This window comes from Budorcas taxicolor, chromosome 1, assembly GCF_023091745.1.
Source record: "Budorcas taxicolor isolate Tak-1 chromosome 1, Takin1.1, whole genome shotgun sequence".
NCBI lineage: Eukaryota > Metazoa > Chordata > Mammalia > Artiodactyla > Bovidae > Budorcas > Budorcas taxicolor.
In genome coordinates this window covers 109,847,834-109,870,021 of record NC_068910.1, presented here as the reverse complement: position 1 = coordinate 109,870,021, position 22,188 = coordinate 109,847,834, and the positions used below count along the sequence as shown (strand labels likewise).

Here is a 22,188-nt window from a genome sequence, read left to right as displayed (position 1 = left end):
AGACACTGTTTTAAGGTTAAAAACATTCAAATAAAGGCACTTTCTATACTAAACTGTCCAGAACTCTACATTTAAAATTAAATTTCCCTAATTTAAGATCAGAAGAGAGACTAAGCCAGCAAACAAAATTTAAGCCCTGCAAGAAATCTGAAATAAGATCATAAAATGATTCATTAAAAAAAAAATAAACCCTCTGAATTCTACTTTTGATGAAATTTACTTGAACCGGAAGTTTATTCATTAAAGAGAAGTGTTCTACTGACTGAGAGAGGGCATGAGAAAGCTTTGCAGGGAGCTGGAAATCGTCTGCATCTTGATCTTGTTGGTGTTTTACATAGGTGTATACATACGTAAAGACTTACTAAAATGAACCCTTAAGATCTGAGCACTTCACCATTTGCAAGTTATCTTCTATTAAAGAAAGAAGAGGAAGAAAGGAAGGAGAGGGAGAATAAAGGATGTGAGGAAGGCACTAACTTACCTGAAACCTGATCATCTGTTAAGCCAAACGCTGACATGACATTTTTATTGATTTCATCTTGGTTTTTTAAAGGATCAAAAGCTGACATACTTGCTGCCATAACCTGAGTAGACTGTTTACCAGAAGAATCAGCAGCAGCAGGCTTTTCTTCCCTACCATCCACAGTATCTATAAAAGAAATAAGCAAAAACTTGTTTCTATTTTATCTATATTCAATAAGGCCTAAAAAATACATGATAGTGAAATACGTATGTGCATAAACTCTGGAATGGTGAGGGTATCTCTGAGTACAGGACTGTAATTTTCCTTTCTTCTTTGTTGCTATTTATACTTTTTTCTGTAAAATGGGGGCAAGGTCAAAAAGAAATGCAAGATAAGTAATAGCTTTTATAAAAAATTATACCTATATACTTCCCTAAGAATTATCAGATGAGAAAAAAAAATACAAGCATCTTTACACAGAGAAACATTTTACCGTTCTTTTTGGAGTGCTATGACATATATCCTAGTATCAGACACATACTGTGCACTAATGCTTTATTTTCTAAAAGGATAAAAAGCATTTTAACTAAAGTTATGATTATCAACTTTTATGCTTTACTTCTACTTACCTATTGGTTCATTATCTATTGGTACATGGAAACCTCAAGCCAACACATATTTTAATTTACAATGTCTTCCTTTAAAATACTTATTACAGATAAAAGATATGTGTCTGAAATCCGCTCAAAATAACATGGGGGGGGTGGAAATGTGTGAGTATAGACGGCAAGATACTGTGAGTTGATAACTGGTAAAGTTGTGAGGGTTCATGGGATTCATTATACTATTATGCCTACCTTTGTATATATTAAAATTTTTCCATAATAAAATATTTTGAAAAGTAGAATTTTAAACACTATGAGCAGGAAAAATTTTAAACCACACTTTTCTTCTAAGAATACTAAGGTTCTAAACATGCATTTATACTATTACCTGGTGAAAGAAAAGAGATTCAAGAATAACGTACATTTTATAAATAGAAATTTGTAATATTAAAAAAAATTACAAATACTTAAGGCCAACACATCAAAAAAGTATTACAAATAAAACAAACTAAACAAGTAAACAAAAAGAAAACTGCTAACCATTTACTGAAGTAACTGATGTTATCAATTCCTTTCTGTTACCAACCAAGTAAATGAGCATTAGATCATCTCTGTGATTACGACCAAAATTGATCTTGTGAAAAAATATTATGAACCAAGTGGACTATAAGCACACACGGGCTTGCAGCTCTTTTCTTCTTATCATTCCTCTAGTTATATTAGTATCTCCTAAATCTAGGCAGGAAAACTTTTATAAGTACTCCTTTAAAATGTCTGCCAGTCATCCACCTTCCTCTTTCAATTCTAAGACCATATCCCAAGAGCATACCATACCAATTTTAGGATTATTTCCCTTCACACTGCTATCTTCCACTACCTATTCATCCTTCCACTTATGGCAAACTAAATTCATCAGGGAACACAATATATACCCACTAGCCTACTACCTGCTCCAGTGGCTACTGCAGAGATACTGCAACAGGTCAATCCAGTACTGAAGGAGACCTACACATCATCTGTCTCACAGGGAAAGCAACTGTCCAGCAAGTCCACTACAGGGGTAGAGTGCTGAAGGACATAGGTAGCTGCATGTTTTGGGTGAGGGCAAGCCACAGGATTCTGAAGAGCTCTGACAGCTGACAGGCACTTTTTTCTGGTGAACTAGACTTTCTGATGTTTCCAAAAGTTTCTGATGCAGCCTATTTTGTTTTTAGTTTTGTTTTTCCCCGCCCCCCTTGAGAAGATTATTAAATCAGAATATGTTCTAACAGCTTAGAAGCTTAGGAAGCTTCATAAAATGAAAGTGGGTCAAGAGTTAAGCAATCTTTCTAAGTATAGGAGAAGAAAAAATAAGCTACAAGTGTCTATAAAAATAAAACACAGAATGTCATATTCAGTTCATTAGGCAACTCAGGACACAATGACTAGAAGGATGGCCACATAAAGAAACAATACATGATATAATTTCCAACATGCAGAGGAGAAACCAGTTTTTAACATCTCTTTCATTAACACAGGTGAGAGGTGAACAATAAAACATATGACCACATGGAAATAAACTCATAAAGAAAAGCAGTATGTGGCAAGAAGTAATGAACAGAAAGGCTGTCTCACCAAAACCAAAAAGCTTATAAATCTACATGCAATTTCTACACAATACTGGCTCTACTTTTTGAATTTTGATCTAAGTTTCATAATACTCTACAGATGCTTCAAGCCCGTAAAATTATACGCAAGTGTTGTTATATTGACATCTATGATTTCTTCTGGGAAAATGGTCAAGGTTTTCATTTTTGTGTGGAGAGACAGGTCAAGAAAAGGCAATATGCTTTAACCTGAATACAAAGGCTTTATCATAAAGAGGCTGGAAAGATCTCATTGTATCTCAGCAAACCTTTTTAATATGTTCTGAAATCTAGAGGTGGAACTAGAAATTACTAATCCATCACCAAATATTTATCAGGTCATCTACCATTAACACAAGTCCATATGGCTGGAGGAAGCAGGAAATGATTGGGAAAGGCATCTTTATTTAAACTATAACTACAAATTAAACTCCAAAATTTAGAGTATTTCAGAATCTAAAGGTTACAAGAGATTATACAATGTTACTTTTCCACAAAATCATCTTCTATTAAGCCCTTTATAGCCAGTAATCCAGAATCTATAAAATACTATTTCACTATATAGTTTTAAACCTATGAAACTTACATGCAAACACAAAAGTGATTTTTAAAAAGTGTTTATTTTTAAAGTGCAACATCTAAGAATATTAAAAGTTGAGACGGCAAGTTTTTTAAAATCTACTTTCAAGCCATATTTAAATTTCAGTCTACATTTAATATTTGGTCCCCAAACTACTTTCAGTCCCAAATTTGTCATAACATAACATAAATAGTATGCCATATTTATCATAACATAAATAGTACATCATCTGTAAAATGGGAGAAAAAACTTTTTTTTGCATATTATGAACACTGTGCTTAAGATAAACATTACATTTGAATGTACTAACCTAAAATTACTTTTACTTGAAACTACTTCATGTATCACATAAAACTCAAGAAATGATTTCCATTCCTAAGGTTCATTAATTAACTATAACACTGTAAAGGGTTCAAAAGCCAAAGGGATTTGAAAACTGACCTATGTCATAACCCAGGAGTCTAAGACTACCTGTAAAACAATCACCCAGGGAGCACTTTAACAATGGGATTCCCGGCCCTGCCCTCCAGGAGGTCTATGATGAGATCCAGGAATTGGTACAACAAAATCTCCCTGTAATCTTGATGAACAAGGTTCCCCAGCTAGCTCAAACAGTAAAGAATCTGCTTGTAATGTAGGCGACCTGGGTTCGATCCCTGGGTCAGGAAGATCCCTGGGAGAAGAGCATGGCAACCCACTCCAGTATTCTTGCCTGGAGAACTCCACGGACATAAGAGACTGGTGGGCTCCAGTCCATGGGGTCGCAAAAAGTCAGACACAACTGAGTGACTAACACAACAATCTTGATGAACAGCCAGGTTTGGGAAAACAGATATTGAATATTAGCACAGACATAGAAATAAGAAAGAGTGACAATGGAGGTGCCATTTTACTCCTGTTGAAGAATTTTTTTTAATGTGCAAAAAGTCATAAGAAGGATAAATGAGAATAAAATAACTTCATGGTCTACCGTTTTCAGCAATGCTGGAAGACGGGCCTGGTTCTCCAGGTGGTTCCAAGCTATCCAGTAAGCGATTCACTTTATTTCGAAGTTCTATCAGTTCTCGACGAAGATACTTCACCTGACTTGATTCAAGGGGTCTTGGTTGGCCATTAACTGGAATAAAAGCATTCATTTTCTTAAACTTAGGAAATATTCCTGAATAAATATATCAGTAGAATTATATGTAACAAGGAAAAATCAAAATTAACTTCTTTAAAAAGTTGAACTCAAACAAGATATCTATTGAGATCATTCAAATAACTTTTTAAGGAAAGGATTTTCATTGCTAATTTATTTTTGGAAGAAGTAAATATTCATCAGTCTTTGCTGATGATCTATGGCTTATGACCTATAAGCCCCGCCCCCAAAAAATTCATTAAAGAATTCAACTACAGTGAAATAAAGTAAAATTACAAAAAGCTTTATTTTAATAGGAATTATGTACCTTCAAAAGCCCATTTTACTTCACACAATTTTTTTTTTTAGCCTTGAAATAAGACAATAAACACCTTATTAAAAGTATAATATGACTGTAGGTCTGTTATCCTTCTTGCCTACTTCTGACCCACCCCCTCGCCAAAAAATTAGCTACCTAAAATAACTGCCCTAAATAAAATGTAACCTCTTTAAGAAATATGCAGAATTTACAAATTCACATCACTCACTGTCTTTCAAAGTAGTTACTTTAAAAGAAACACACAAGCTAGAAAAATTCAGATTATTCAATAATCATTGGGCTTTTTTTTTAAAGGTTAATATTACTTCATTTAATTACCCATTTTATCCAAATGACTTTCAGCTAACTAAAAAAAAAAAAAGATCCATCTTCCAGCAACAAAGGCTGTCATCACTGAGATTAATAATTTAAAAAATCAAACTTTTTTAATGCATTTTATATACTATTTGTGTGTGTATATATATATCTTACATATTTATAATTCCTGAAGCATCAAATTAGGAATGGACATCTACTTGAAAATAAAGGTTCAAGGAGATTTTTTGTAGAATATTTCAAACATCAAACCAATATAAGCTTTTAAAAGCTAATCCACCAGTATTTTACATACTGCCTATATATTTATGACAAAGTTCAATATAATTTCCTACCTGTATCAATTACTGGGTTTTACTGGGTATTACTGTTTTTCCTTTAATAGCTGAAAAGAAGAAAAGCAGCTCCTGAAAGCTAAGAACTGGCCCTGTACTGTAAGACAGGCTTTTGTGCTGCTCTAAGCTGGCACGGTATTCACATGTAGGTTTCTGAACATAAACAATTTCAGAACAGACCAACAGTACATCAACTGCATCTCAATAAATCTTTTTTTTTAAAGCAAATAAAGAACACCACCAACTATCATTAAAGATCAGTCTGGGACTGATATAGCTCAAGACAAAAAAGAAAGCCAGTCCATAATCATGTGAGAACTCAGACACAAGAACATTGACCAGAATGTCACAAAAATGACCAAACATTCCTGGCTAATTATGAGTGATGCTATTTTACCAATTGCAAGCTTGCCTCAATTCATTCCCCATATCTTCTGGATAAGATTTAGTAAGATAAATTATAGGACTACTACCTAATAGGTAAATCATAAATCATGAGATTACTACCTAATCATAGGACTACCCCTACTTCCTGACAACAGCCAATCTAGAGCAAAGCCCCATTCCTTCAACCTTATGCAAAAGCATCTAACACAAACTCAGTTCAGTTCAGTTGTTCAGTCGTGTCCGACTCTTTGAGACCCCATGAATCGCAGCACGCCAGGCCTCCCTGTCCATCACCATCTCCCTGAGTTCACTCAAACTCACGTCCATCGAGTCAGTGATGCCATCCAGCTATCTCATCCTCTGTCGTCCCCTTTTCCTCCTGCCCCCAATCCCTCCCAGCATCAGTCTTTTCCAATGAGCCAACTCTTTGCATGAGGTGGCCAAAGTACTGCAGTTTCAGCTTTTGCATCATTCCTTCCAAAGAAATCCCAGGGCTGATCTCCTTCAGAATAGACTGGTTGGATCTCCTTGCAGTCCAAGGGACTCTCAAGAGTCTTCTCCAACAACACAGTTCAAAAGCATCAATTCTTCAGCGCTCAGCCTTCTTCACAGTCCAACTCTCACATCCATACATGACCACTGGAAAAACCACAGCCTTGACTAGATGGACCTTTGTTGGCAAAGTAATGTCTCTGCTTTTCAAAATGCTACCTAGGTTGGTCATAACTGTTCTTCCAAGAAGTAAGCGTCTTTTAATTTCATGGCTGCAGTCACCCTCTGCAGTGATTTTGGAGCCCAAAAAGATAAAAGTCTGACACTGTTTCCACTGTTTCCCCATCTATTTCCCATGAAACGATGGGACCAGATGCCATGATCTTCATTTTCTGAATGCTGAACTTTAAGCCAACTTTTTCACTCTCCACTTTCACTTTCATCAATAGGCTTTTTGTTCCTCTTCACTTTCTGCCATAAGGGTGGTATCATCTGCATATCTGAGGTTATTGATATTTCTCCCGCCAATCTTGATTCCAGCTTGTGCTGCTTCTAGCCCAGCATTTCTCATGATGTACTCTGCATATAACTTCATTAAGCAGGGTGACAATATACAGCCTTGACGTACTCCTTTTCCTATTTGGAACCAGTCTGTTGTTTCATGTCCAGTTCTAACTGTTGCTTCCTGACCTGCATACAGGTTTCTCACGAGGCAGGTCAGGTGGTCTGGTATTCCCATCTCTTGAAGAATTTTCCACAGTTTATTGTGATCCACACAGTCAAAGGCTTTGGCATAGTCAATAAAGCAGAAATAGATGTTTTTCTGGAACTCTCTTGCTTTTTCCATGATCCAGTGGATGTTAGCAATTTGATCTCTGCCCTACAAAAAATCCTTTCTAACACATTTTTACTGACATGCTATTGTCTCCAAGGTGCTCATTCTCCTTCACAGCAAGTATTAGTATTTGAGGTTAAACTCCCTTTCACTCCTAATACTGCTTACTTCTGTCGTTTTTTTAAAAACAGTAAACTTGAGAGGTTTGCTAGTTATATATCTTCAAAATTGCTGATCCCATCAATTCCCCCAACTTCTAGTTCATTTCTGCTTTTTATTATTTTCTTTTTTCTAAGTTATCTGGACTTACACTATCCCTTTTGTATTTAGCTTTAGCACACTCTAAAAACTCTGTCATGTAAAAGTCATCACTAATTAGAAACCTAATTCCAAGTATGATTTCCTCTATGGTATGTTACTTAAAAGCATATTTTTATCTGCAAAAATATGGGAGTTTGGGTTATCTTTTTTGCCCAATAGTTTCTAATGAAACCAGAGAAAATGATCTCTAACATACTCTTTCTCTGATACTTACTGAGACTCACTGGAAAACCCAGCAGACGGTCAACTTTTATAAATGTGCAAATGCACCAAAACAAAACTGAATCCTGTCCCTGATTGCTAGATGCACACGATCAAGCCTATATCTGCTTTGCTTAAATGTTGAGGCTGCTTGATCTATCAGTTTTGGAGAGAAGAGTATTAACAGTTCTCTTATGATTACAGATTTTTCCTTTTTCAGGTGTGCAGCAAAATGATTCAGTTATACACACATATATATATGTGTGTATATTCTTTTTTCAGATTCTTTTCCATTATAAGTTATTGCAAGATATTTAATATAATTCCCTGTACTATAGATTCTTGCTGTTTATCTACCTTAAGTTTTTTTAATGTTTTTTCCATACTGCATAGTTCTTTATTCTTATTTCTTCTTTTATGTCTAATAACAATACATATTTTATTAACACTTCTACCAAGTTCTTAGAAATCTAATCCCAGTATTAGTTGTACCCATTGTTGTTTACATGGATGTTTCATGAGTCCTACAGTTTTGAACTCTTAAGTTCATCAATAGGATTTTATCTTTGAGAAGCCTATGTTATTTGAATTGAGAACATATACCCTCCAGAGAAGATTTTTGCCTTTGTTTCTTGCTCTTTTCATGGTGGTATCCGGGTTTGGGAGTTCCCAAAGGACCATGGTTATAAACCCTTAAGAGAGCCTTCACAAACCCCTGATAGCTCAGGATATATGAGAGTTTCTTTATCAGTTTCTTGACTTTTCTTCTGCCAATGAAGAGAGATTTTTCTTCTACAATCTGCTTTTTGAGAGTATAGTCATTGAGGGTCTAGTACCCAAGACCTACACCATGTAGACACCAAGTGACAAGTCCTTAGATTATGCAGACTAAAACCTTCACCATCACCACCAAAAGAATCTCAAGCCTCAGCTTTTGGTACTTATGGCCCTGGCTTTTAATTTCAATTATATTTTGGTCCCTGACATCTTCCTCACATTCCTGAGCAAGCTCAGGTGTGTAATTCAAAAAATATATTCAGTATCATTTATCCAGTACATTCTCAGTGTTTCTGAGATGAAGATTTTCAGTTTACCTAATGCCTGATAGCTGGCCAATAGTGGTTAGGTATTTTAAGACTCAATATTGTAAAGAGATATGTTTTATTTTTTTTTTAATTTAGTAGTTTTTGTTCTTATCATTTTAAAGTGATTCATACACTCCTTCTTAGATGGAGATGAAATAAATACAAATTAAATCAACTGGCCACTGCTCCTATTTCATGGAACTGCCTGTTAGTGCTACATAATTTTTAAAAATGCTAACCAAAACATCCAGGAAAAAAGTCCCCATTTTTTTTTTCATATAATCATGCTACTACTTTAACTTCGCAATCATTTCTATCTTTTCCCTTTAGTGTTCTGCCTTGCAAATCTGTCATGATCTGTAAGAAAATAAAATCTATAAGATTAAATTTAGTCTTATGTTTTTGTTTTTTAATCAGAACTATCTCAGATCTTAAAATACTCCTTAAAAAATAATGTCTAAAAAAAGTATCAGTTCTGTCGCTTAGTCGTGTCCGACTCTTTGCGACCCCATAGACTGCAGCACACCAAGTCTCCCTGTCTATCACCAACTCCTAGAGCTTGCTCAAACTCATGTATCAGTCCTATCCATTAAACCCTGAGAATAAGTAAAAACATACTACATTGGAAAACAATTATATATTCTTAATGAACTAAACTAAATTGCAGTTTTAACCCAGAAATTATTTTCGATCCTGGAAACACTTACACAACTGGCATATATTACTATTTAAGGTAACAGCAAATGGGTTATTGAAAATACATCTACTTTCTATTAATCTTCAAAGAATATAGTTAAGCCTTAAAATTTAAAAATTCTGATACAGAAGAAAAAATTATCACTTAATTTTGAATCTTTAAAAGGAATAAACTAAAAAGTATTTCATAAAAATACAAAGAAGAGTAAATATATTAGAAAGTTTAGCACTTACCAAATAATGTCAGTTTCAGTATTCTACTACACTGAATTGCAAAGGAAAGGTCAGAACTATCAAAAATTGTTATAAGATCTCCATCTGAAACAAATAAAAATTTCAGATTTGCATCAGTAGTAAGCTAGGATATGTATCAATTAAAATGCAAACTGTGGATCACAGAACATAGAGAATATTCCATAAAACCTTTAAGCATAAAGGATCTAGGGAAGATGTATTTATCCAAAAGGATACTAAATTAATTTTATTTCTTTCATAGCAAAATATTTATCTTATTCTCATAAGACAAGCCATAGCTAAGATTAATGTAATCTTTTACTAATCACCTGGAGGAAATTACAGTTTAGACTGAAATCTTTTCTATTCTAAAGTATTTAAATATATTTATCAGAAATCAAGGTAATAATAATTCTCAAGGTTCAATTTTAATTCTAAGTACAGTAAAACACCACTGACACAAACGGAGGGAAAGCCATATATGACAGTAACGAAAAAGGTTGCAAAATTTTCTGCAAAATTGTTCTAATAAATGGGTAAACAGTTGAGCCTTTCAGGTCTCCAATCATCTGAACACTGAGATGAAAACCATCAATTCTCCTCAGGAAAAATATTCATGTACACAAGATTCTGAAATCCCCTAGATCCCAAGGATAAAGAATACTATAATCAGCATATCAATTGCCTATTCAAAACCTTTCAAAGGGCTAGGAAATAAAAGGCTAGAGGAAAGAACAGAAGAGAAGCCACTGCAAGGTATCCTCACAGACACACAATTTTAACACTGATTAGGCCGGTTATTTTGGATAAAGATGGCAATAAAAGCCATAACTGAGAGTTTTATCATCTCTTTACAGCAGACCAGTGTTTTTTTGGTTTTTTTTTTTTTAACAACACACACATCTAATGCTCAACTTTAGGGATTCTACTCATAAACATATTTTTAAGTACATATGTAAAAGAAGTAAATTTTCTATAACTGGTCTTTTTCTTTTCTGATTTTCCCAACAGAAATAAGAGTATCTATGACATCAGGAACTCTTTACCTAAGTCAGCTCTCTAAACTAGTACCCAATACAGTCTATGGAACACAATTCTGTATAATTTAAAAAAGCACTCAAAAACACAATGAAAAACAAATTCAATGTGATAACCAGATGTAGAAGACAGTTTCAACAACGAGGATACCCTAAGCTAGGGAGTTACAAACTGCAATCAATGGATAAATTCTGGCTTAAAGAATTCAAACTAAGGATAGTTTTTATATTTTTAAAAAGTTCTAGAAAAAAGATTAGCAAGGCCTTATAGGACCCACAATTCTAAAATATTATGTGATCCTTTAAAGAAGGAGTTGGCTGACCCTTCTGCAAACAAAAATGAGTTAAAAGAAAGGCATTAAAACAGTGAAGTTAGTTTAAGATATGCCAACTCTGAGGTAAGAGCGAATCATCTCAGGTTTTGTTGTTCAGTCACTAAGTCATGTCCAGCTCTTTATAACTCCATGGACTGCAGCACACCAGGCCTCCCTGTCCCCCACTATCTCCCGGAGTTTGCCCAAGTCCATTGCCAGCTTTGAGGTAAGAGCAAATCATCTCAGGTAAAACCATTAAAAACTTGAGTTGTAAAGTCAAACAAAAAAAAGAACAAACTGATCACATTTACGCACACATTTGGAAGCCAAACAGGATAATCAATGTATTGTAAACAGATGACGTTACGAGTTCAGTTCAGTCGCTCAGTTGTGTCTGACTCTTTGCGACCCCATGAACCGCAGCACACCAGGCCTCCCTGTCCATCACCAACTCCTGGAGTCCGTTACTAGGGAAAAGAGTAAGAAGAAAACGCTCTCCTTTTTTTGTTCCTAAACTCGAAAATTCGTTTTGGGTAACATTAGATGAAGGGGCTTCCCCTATGACTCAGCTGGTAAAGAATCTGCCTGCCAATGCAGGAGACACAAGAGATGTGAGTTCAATCCCTGGGTCAGGGATCCCCTGGAGGGGGATCTAACTATCCACTCCAGTATTCTTACCCGGAGAGTTCCATAAACAGAGGAGCCTGGCAGGCTACAGTCCACGGGGTTGCAAAGAGTCAGACAGGACTGAGCGTCTCACACGTCCACTTTTCAACATTACATGAAATACTGAAAAAGTGAAAGGCATATTACACCTCTAGTGAAATAACTGGCTTAGGTGACCATCAGTGATTTATACTCCCCTTCCACAGGGTAAGTTGTTGGAAAGTGGCTATCCAACGAGGGACAGTTCCCAACCCGCTAACATCTCAGCACAGTCATGTGACTGGGGCCTGGTCAATGTGATGTGAGCTGAAATGATATAAACCACCTCAAGGCCTAGAGAGTACAATCTCCCATGTGATCCTCTATACTCCATCTTCATGCATCTGCTTGCTGAATGCAGATGCTCAAAGTGAGCTTGGAAGCCACGTACTGAAGATCTCAGAGCTTCGTCAACCTGGGCCCCTGAATGATTTCTTGAGTGTTAAACCACTGAGATTTTAAGGTTTTTATTCTAACAGCTGACATTACTTTAAACTGACACACAGAGAAAAACAAAGAAGCTATTAGGGATAAGAAAAACTGAGACAGCACAGTGTCAGAGAAATAAGAGTATTTATAAAACGATGCTGTGGATACCAGTGCCAAGTGTTGAGATCAAGAGGAAACAGACTGGAAACAAATTCAGCAGCAATAAAGACACTGGTAACCACCTACAGCCCAATTTCACTAGAGATGTTAACAAAGACGACAGGTCAAAAGAAAATAGCGAGTCTATTGAGGCAGGTGTGAAACCCTGAGGTCCGAACAGCAGAGAACAAACTGTAAATGCAGTAATAATGATTCTGATTATATTTCCATTATCAAGGCCAATTTTTTAAAGAGACTTTGCCTTGATTATAGCAATAATAAACAAATGCTTTATGTTTCCAAAAAAGAGAAACGACAGTCTACTAATATAATTCCACTATGTCGTTGACGATATATTTGTCAGGTAAAATCTATCTCCGTTAAAAGTTTTGTAGTCAAATTAGCCCGGGAATACCACATAAACTGAGAAAGTACTTCAGCATAATACATGCTCTGAAAATTCCTGCCAAAAAAAAACAGCGTTTCCATACTTAGCTGACCATGAATCCTTTCTCATTCAAAACATACTAACATCCCTTTCACTTTAGGAAATATGAGTGCAAGTTTGGTTTTAAAGCAAAAAGGAAGCCAGAATTGTACAGGCATAAAAGAAAAACAAACGGCTTGTAAAAATGTGTGAGAGTATTCTATCACTTAAAACCCCCTTCTAATAATAAATCACTTGGCAAATGTTTAACTTATAACTAACTACATGGGCATTCCCTTAAGTAAAAGGGAGTGGTACTCAATTACCATAGGAGGAAACACAATTTTTATTTGGAGTTCAATGAAAAACAGGCAAAAGAACACATAAAATACTTAAGACTTTTAAAAACTTGAGAAACACTCTTACCTTCATCTTTATATTTAATTGTAACTTCATCATTACTCAGAAGTTTTCCTCTGAAGACTCGCTGCATCATTAGCACTAATTCATCATAAGTAATATCTTCATTATGAATGGGAATTCGTCGAATATCCTCCCCAAGCTGAGCTTTGATGATTAGTTTCCCACTCAGATCCAACTGCCCATTCATGGTGGACTCCAGGATGTTCTATGTATGTAACTCTAGAGAAAGACTGACAAAATGGTCTTGATGATTAAATAGCTATAAAAGGTATTTTAAAAGCTAAACAGCAAAGCTACTGTTAGAATCTAAGAAATTCTCAGTTTCAAAGGAAATTCACTGTTCCAATGTTACCATATTTATGGTAAAATGGTCTGGAACTGGTTTTATTGTGTGCATAAGAAAATAAGTTTTATTATTTTATGTCTGTTATTATTTTACCCATATATTTAACTGCTCATCTGATTTAGATTTCTTACTTAACATGTCTAGAACAAAATCCTGATCTTCCCCTCAAAATGTGCTTCTCACAGTTTTCTCCATCTCTGTTAATGACAATTCTCCTAAGATATTCAAGATAAACAAAAAAACTTAGTTCCTCTCTTTCCCACACACCTTACATATACCAAATTACCAATGAATCTAGTTGCCACAACTTTTAAAATATCTCTAGAGTCCAACCCTTCACCTCTATCAACTTAATCCAAGCCACCAGCATCTCTTGCCTGGATTACTGCGAAAGACTCCTAACTCATCTGTCTGCCTTTTACCTTTGTTTGCTTAACAAAGGTACCCTCACCATATCAGAGTTATCCTGTTAAATAAAACCTAGTATAACTACTTTAAAATCTTCCAATAGTCTCATCTCACTCTTGATAAAAGCCAGAACTACAAGGTCATGATCTGATTTAACCTCATTTCCCACTTCTCTCCCTGGCCACTCTGCTACACTCGGACTTTACAATCTCCTTCTCAAGACCTGGCACTTGCTGCTTCCTTAACCTTGAGCCCTTTTCACACCCCTCACATGATTCAGATTTCTGATCAAATCTTAACTTCTCAGAAGTTTTTCCTGGCCGTCTAATTTAAAATGGCTTTACTGTCACTTTCTTATTCAGCTTCATTTTCTGCAAAGCACTCATCACTATCAAACATTTTTAAAGTATTAGTTTTTATTCTTTTCCACTAGAAAATAGGGAGATAAATGTTTTTGTTCACTGTTATTTCTGGAGCCTAGAACAGTGCCTAGCACGGTTAATTATTCTACAGTCATTAAAGGAAGGACAATCATTAAATACTAGCTTCCAAACCCTACTAGCCTATGTATATTAAATGCTAACCCTGAATAGGAAAATATGTGTGAACACTAAAATAGTTTCAAATTTTTCTCGCTAAAATAAGAAAGACCTCATGAGCATTTTCTCCAATTTTCCTCTTTGCAGAACTTGAGGACAAAAAACAAATCAGTGACATCCTCCTGAGCTTTCAAAGACTGTCCACTATTGTTTCTCCATCGTAACACTCCCATCCCCAAACCTGAGTATGTGTGATCAGACAGCACCCTTAAAAACAAGACAGCGTCAGAGAACTAAATACTAACTTGCTATTGAATTCTGCCTTCTTGAGTTTTACTTTAATCTTAGGTGCTTCTCCTATAATGACTTTGCAATCCTAAATTCAAAATAATGTCTGCAGTCTCTAGTAATTTATACCATTATCATATAACAGAAAATACACTTTCACTTAATTAATATGTTAATATCTCTTCTTCTCAAGGCCTACCTCTTCCTTCTGAGACCAAGATGCTCATGAACACATTGTTTGCAACCACAGAGCGTTTCCTACTAGTCATATTCTGGTTTCAAAACTTTGCTTTTCTACTAGCAGCATTCTGCTTTCTTCTCTTAAATGTGTTATTTTATTAACATATTTAGTTTTCCTAGTTCTCTACATCTGCTCCTTTGTGTGTGTGTGAAAGCACTCAACCTGGCCCTCAACACGCCAACACTTCAAATATTTGAAGGAAGTTTTCATGAATCCTATTTAATCCATAGTATACATAAATGCCCTAGTATCTTCATATAAATGCCACATGTCCTTCCAATTAAGTACTTATTAAATGACTGTCTCTAGACTCCCTTGCCATCCTCTGAACAAATTAATTCTATGAATGAATCTTTAATGCCCATCTTAAAATGGTGCATTAAATACAGAATATAACACTCTAAGGTCAGTTAAAAACAGAGTGGACTATGTTCTACCATCCAGATGCTACGCTTGTCTTAACATAAAAAGAGAATACAGTCAGTGTTTCATCTGCCAATTCTGACAATGGACTTTTCCTGAAGACTTTGATTAACTGAAACCTCCATACAACCTTCACAGGCTTCACCTGTGAGCCAAACCAGCCCTCCTCATTCGGCAAACACTTAAATACCTACTGCATGCCAACTTCCAAAGTATAGTTACTTCAGTAAGATGGTTAAGATTTCACTTTGTTTGCCTTGCAGCCTGAGAGCAATAAAGAACTTCAAATCAATCTACGTAATCGTCTCTTCCCCACAGGATGTGTAAACCCTCAATAATGTAGTTGAAAGACCAGGGCTTAGCTTCAGCAGGATAGTACTACCTATTCTAAGTAGCTTCTAGAATAGCACCTGACATACAGTAAGTAGAGATTTTTAATACTTTTTGTTTCCTAAACAAAACATGAATGACAAGTGATAAAGTTCTGATAGACAGATTAAAAGAAGGCAGTACTATCAGGTCAGTTCCTAAGTCAAGCCTTCACACTAGCTAGAGGTGACTCCCTACAACTGACATAACCCTAATTAGAGACATTTCCAACAATGAATATAATTGATATAATCCTTCTGATCATAAAGGAATTGTTGCCCAGTTCCAATGACTCTGAAAATATGAGCCCCTTTTTAAATACTTGACACCTGCCATGTTTGCCTGCAAATTCACTTACTGGCTAGTGCTTCCCTTGGACTGTAAACTACCTGTGGCCAGGAACCAGGTCTTCTTTCCTAAGGCTGTCTCCATTTTGTGCAGTCATCTCCACAAGGCATGGTAGAAAACAGGTTTTCACAAAAAAAAAGCACTTCGAAATTCTCTCTTCCAGGGAAAATTCTATCACCCTATTTTTTATGGAACAATAGAATCCAGGTCCTTTTTTTTCTCTAGCCTCAATCACAAAGTAGAGACTGCTACGAACTACTAGTTCCCAGGGCTGCTGGTGACATCCTCACAGCTTTTTCAGCTCTTCATTTCTCCTTTCACCGTGTCTTTGCCCTACTCCCTCTGAAATGACTCGGCCACTAACTTATGAAACCTTCCAACAGGAACACTGTTCTCAGACCTAGAGAGTAAAGTGACATGCCCAAGGAACACATAAAAAGCCTGCCTCTTTGAACCAGGATCCAGGTTCAGTGACCAAACCTCCAGCTCCACCAGCCCTGTGGTGAGGGGCCCTTGTTCAGTGAATTTGCTTAGACAACTCCAGAGGGTAGAAATTTCCTTTAAGAAACCCTAAACGAAACCAACCCTCGAGTACTCCAAAGAATGCAAGGGGCCTCGAATTCCGCCTGACCAGAGCCAGCGTTGATGGTAATGATTTCTCCCACTCAGGAAAAGACTTCTTAAAGTCTCACTTTTGTCAACTGCAAAATGGGAATATCTATATTTGGAAGAATCCTTGTGACGATTAAATGAGACTGTGAATCTCAACTACTGAGCACATTGCCTAGCAAAGTAAACTCTTGAAAAGTTAGTTGTCATCACCACTACTAGACTGGGTTTGGCCTCCAGACGGCGCTTGATGAAGCACTAACACAGTCAAGGAACAAGGCTTCCCCAGGTGACCCCCAATCAACTAATTCTCATAGGCGCCATTCTCCCCACTTCTCGCCCTTTCAAGCCCCTCTGAGGGTTAAGCACTGGACCACCCCAGATTTCCAGAAGTCCCTCTCCGCTCCCTCCAGCTGTCCGACTCCTTGGAGCCAAGCGGGATCGACACAAATGCCCTTGCTGGCACAAACACCTCCTAAAGCCCCCCATAGGTCCGCTTCGTTGCCACGCTGGCCAGTGACACCCGCACCCCACCCCCCCAACCCCACCCCTCCCCCGCCGTGGCCTCTCCTCGAGGCGAAGCCCGGCCCGGCCAGGCCCGGCCTCAGTCCTCGGCCACCAGCGCCTTCCCACGATCCCTCCGACCCCACCCGCCCCGCGCTCGCCGGTTCGAAAGAAGCCCTCTCAGCGTTTACACGTCTCCCTGCCCGCCTGGCCCGAGAACTCGGCCGCGACCCCGTCCCCAGCGGCCATACCGTATTCCCGAGGCCGCCACTGCTGCCCCTCCGCGGGTCTCCGCTGATCCGACCCCGTGCGAGGCCGCCACCGTCCGGCTCTGGGGCGTTGGGGGAAGGTTGCGGTCACAGCCCACTCCGTTGCCCTCCGGGGCCGCCGCACCTCGCTGGCAGACTCGCGCGGGCCCCGACCAATCGCACTGACCCACCAAGCCTAGCGAGAGCTCAGGCCCAGTACGTGGCAGGTGGGGAACGAAGAGGGGCGGGAATAGGAAGAAAATCTGTCCTTTCGCTCCGCCTCGGAGCGATCGGACCGACCCAGGACGCATGCGCAACGTCGATAGGGCGGGGACTAAACACGCCGGGGTCTGCAGGGGTCTGAGTCTCTGCTTTCTCACTGGATGACTGGATAAGTGTAGGAAGTGCACGCAGAACAGATGCACGCATGCGCGGGGCGTGACCAGGCACTTCCGGTTTTCCTGAACAGTAGTGTTTCCCGTTTCTCGCCCGTGGGCGGGACGTAATTTAGTCTTCTGAACTCTGAGATCCAAGAGTAGGCGTTTGTCTAAGTTTGTGTGTTTTTGTTGTTTTGTAGCCATTGTAGTTCTCCTAGTCCTATCTCGAAAAAACTAACCTTTTCCCCGCCTTCCTTCTACAAACTCATTCATTCCTTATTGGGCGCCTACGCTTTGTCAGGCACTGTGCGGGGAATGGGAATGAATCCATTTGTGAACAAGGAGTTCCCAACAGCGTTTACGAGACAGGACAGGCTTTATGGGTGTGTAAAAGGTGAAGGCTAGGAAATTAAAACGGATTAAGGATCCCAGAGACATTTTGGAAATAAGATATTTGAGCGTTACATACTCTTTTCATTTATCTAAAGCATTTGTTTTGAATATGCGTGTTTATATAAGAAGTATGCTGGCTTTAGACTGAAGCCTGAAATTTGGGAGGAGGGGAATAGGTGATGGAATCGGCATGGGGAGGGGAGTGCTGTTTTAAAAGTTGCTGGAAACTTTTGCTAAGATAAAGAGCAAAAATCAATTTGAACTTACTTGGTCCTCAGTTGTTCCTCAGATAGGTAAAATGAATTTAAGGTGAGAAGTTATTTACTTTTAGTAAAGAGTGACATTTTTGCAGTTGTAAGTCTGAAAAATTATGTTTGACAGTGAAATATGTGATTTTAGAATTCTTTGCCTCAGAAATGTATTTTCCAACATTCTGTATTATTCTTTGAGCAATTGCTTGGCAGCATTTGGAGAGCAAAAGACTGTAGTAAGAATGAAAAAAGTTCCAGATTTTCTCCAAAGACTTGTTCTTCATTGCTTGTAATTTAGAACTGAATGATGCAGATTTGGGGAAACTAACTTTTGTTGGTAATACTATTCTGATGTCTTTGAGATGGTTTGAGATTGGATTAAACCACACAAATACAGATCGAGATAAAATTCTGGCAAGCAGTGAATAACACCACTGTCAATATCCCTAAAGAAAACTCAGAGCCTGGGGCAGAGGATGAACCTTAGCCTGGCATGAAGGAAAGCATTTCCTCTCTCTAGGCTCCTGGGCAAAGGGCTTGCCATTGAGAAGAAATAAATTGATCCCTGCTACACTGGGGCCAAAGACTGTAGTAAGGGTCAACACCAAAATCAGATTATATTCTTTGCAGCCAAAGATGGAGAAGCTCTATACAATCAGCAAAAACAAGACCAGGAGCTGACTGTGGCTCAGATCATGAACTCATTGCCAAAATCAGACTTAAATTGAAGAAAGGTCCATCTAGTCAAGGCTATGGTTTTTCCAGTGGTCATGTATGGATGGGAGAGTTGGACTGTGAAGAAAGCTGAGCACCGAAAAATTGATGCTTTTGAACTGTGGTGTTGGAGAAGACTCTTGAGAATCCCTTGGACTGCAAAAAGATCCAACCAGTCCATTCTGAAGGAGATCAGCCTTGGGTGTTTTTTGGAAGGAACAATGCTGAAGCTGAAACTCCAGTACTTTGGCCAACTCATGGGAAGAGTTGACTCATTGGAAAAGACTCTGATGCTGGGAGGGATTGGGGGCAGGAGGAGAAGGGGACGACTGAGGATGAGATGGCTGGATGGCATCACTGACTCGATGGACGTGAGTCTGAGTGAACTCCGGGAGTTGGTGATGGACAGGGAGGCCTGGCATGCTGCGATTCATGGGGTTGCAAAGAGTCGGACACGACTGAGCGACTGAACTGAATGAGCGTATTCTAGGGAAAACCACTAGATCATTCAGGTATGACTTAAATCAAATCCATTATTATTATACAGTGGAAGTGAGAAATAGATTTAAGGGACTAGATCTGATAGATAGAGTGCCTGATGAACTATGGACGGAGGCTCATGACATTGTACAAGAGACAGGGATCAATACCATCCCCATGGAAAAGAAATGCAAAAAAGCAAAATGGCTGTCTGGGGAGGTCTTACAAATAGCTGTGAAAAGAAGAGAAGTGAAAAGCAAAGGAGAAAAGGAAGGATATAAGCATCTGAATGCAGAGTTCCAAAGAATAGCAAGAAGAGATAAGAAAGCCTTCCTCAGCAATCAATGCAAAGAAATAGAGGAAAACAACAGAATGGGAGAGACTGGAGATCTCTTCAAGAAAATTAGAGCTACCAAGGGAACATTTCATGCAAAGATGGGCTCGATAAAGGACAGAAATGGTATGGATCTAACAGAAGCAGAAGATATTAAGAAGAGATGACAAGAATACCCAGAAGAACTGTACAAAAAAGATCTTCACGACCAAGATAATCACGATGGTGTGATCACTCACCTAGAGCCAGACATCCTGGAATGTGAAGTCAAGTGGGCCTTAGAAAGCATCGCTACAAACAAAGCTAGTGGAGGTGATGGAATTCCAGTTGAGCTATTTCAAATCCTGAAAGATGATGCTGTGAAAGTGCTGCACTCAATATGCCAGCAAATTTGGAAAAGTCAGCAGTGGCCACAGGACTGGAAAAGGTCAGTTTTCATTCCAATTCCAAAGAAAGGCAATGCCAAAGAATGCTCAAACTATTGCACAATTGCACTCATCTCACACACTAGTAAAGTAACACTCAAAATTCTCCAAGCCAGGCTTCAGCAGTACATGAACTGTGAACTTCCAGATGTTCAAGCTGGTTTTAGAAAAGGCAGAGGAACCAGAGATCAAATTTCCATCTGCTGGATCATGGAAAAAGCAACAGAGTTCCAGAAAAACATCTATTTCTGCTTTATTGACTATGCCAAAGCCTTTGACTGTGTATATCACAATAAACTATGGAAAATTCTGAAAAAGTTGGGAATACCAGATTACCTGACCTGCCTCCTGAGAAACCTATATGCAGGTCAGGAAGCAACAGTTAGAACTGGACATGGAACAACAGACTGGTTCCAAATAGGAAAAGGAGTACGTCAAGGTTGTATATTGTCACCCTGCTTAATTAAGTTATATGCAGAGTACATCATGAGAAACGCTGGGCTAGAAGCAGCACAAGCTGGAATCAAGATTGGCGGGAGAAATATCAATAACGTCAGATATGCAGATGACACCACCCTTATGGCAGAAAGTGAAGAGGAACTAAAAAGCCTCCTGATGAAAGTGAAAGAGGAGAGTGAAAAAGTTGGCTTAAAGCTCAACATTCAGAAAACGAAAATCATGGCATCTGGTCCCATCGCTTCGTGGGAAATAGATGGGGAAACAGTGGAAGCAGTGTCCGACTTTATTTTTCTGGGCTCCAAAATCACTGCAGATAGCGACTGCAGTCATGAAATTAAAAGACACTTACTCCTTGGAAGGAAAGTTATGACCAACCTAGATAGTATATTCAAAAGCAGAGACATTACTTTGCCGACTAAGGTCCGTCTAGTCAAGGCTATGGTTTTTCCTGTGGTCATGTATGGATGTGAGAGTTGGACTGAGAAGAAGGCTGAGCACTAAAGAATTGATGCTTTTGAACTGTGTTGTTGGAGAAGACTCTTGAGAGTCCCTTGGACTGCAAGGAGATCCAACCAGTCCATTCTAAAGGAGATCAGTCCTGGGTGTTCTTTGGAAGGAATGATGCTAAAGCTGAAACTCCAGTACTTTGGCCACCTCATGCGAAGAGTTGACTCATTGGAGAAGACTCTGATGCTGGGAGAGATTGGGGACAGGAAGAGAAGGGGATGACAGAAGATGAGATGGCTGGATGGCATCACTGACTCTATGGTCGTGAGTTTGAACTCCAGGAGTTGCTGATGGACAGGGAGGCCTGGTGTGCTGCAGTTCATGGGGTTGCAAAGAGTCAGACACAACTGAGCGACTGAAATGAACTGAACTGAACACAGGCCAGCTGGAAGCTGGTATGAAAGGCACCCATACTTTGCCTTCAGAGGGACTAGGGATTGTGGATTCTGAAAGCAGCTTAAAGTTCTTTATGTTGTAATTCCCTTGTGCGTCAATCTCAAGCAATCAGTGAAGTCTTGTTTAATATTAAACCTGTCCCTGACTCATTTCAAAAGACCCTGATGCTGGGAAAGATTGAAGGAGAGAGGAAGAGGGGTCTACAGAGGATGAGATGGTTGGATGGCATCACTGACTCAGTGGACGTGAGTCTGAGTAAACTCCAGAAGTTGGTGATGGACAGGGTGGCCTGGCATGTTGCAGTCATGGGGTCACAGAGAGTTGGACACGACTGAGCGACTGAACCGACTGACTGACCCTAGATACTACTGAGGAAACTGAGAGATATGGTAGTGTTGATT

General features: G+C 38.5%; 1 protein-coding gene across 4 annotated transcripts in view; it reads right to left on the bottom strand.

The window, feature by feature from the left end:
• TFG (trafficking from ER to golgi regulator) overlaps nt 1-17,718 on the bottom strand; it is a 31,296-nt gene extending 13,578 nt beyond the window's left edge. For 2 of the 4 annotated variants that reach the window (XM_052638550.1, XM_052638569.1), the window contains exons 1-5: nt 17,455-17,715; nt 13,132-13,358; nt 9,635-9,718; nt 4,244-4,390; nt 482-649 (exon numbers count right to left, since the gene is read on the bottom strand). In XM_052638550.1, the coding sequence (XP_052494510.1) occupies nt 482-649; nt 4,244-4,390; nt 9,635-9,718; nt 13,132-13,315 (583 nt within the window). In that variant the 5' untranslated portion in view covers nt 13,316-13,358; nt 17,455-17,715. Of the gene's footprint in view, nt 1-481; nt 650-4,243; nt 4,391-9,634; nt 9,719-13,131; nt 13,359-17,454 lie in introns of all 4 variants that reach the window. The other 2 variants (XM_052638576.1, XM_052638561.1) reach the window with 2 other exon arrangements.
• Nucleotides 17,719-22,188: the final 4,470 nt, after the last annotated feature.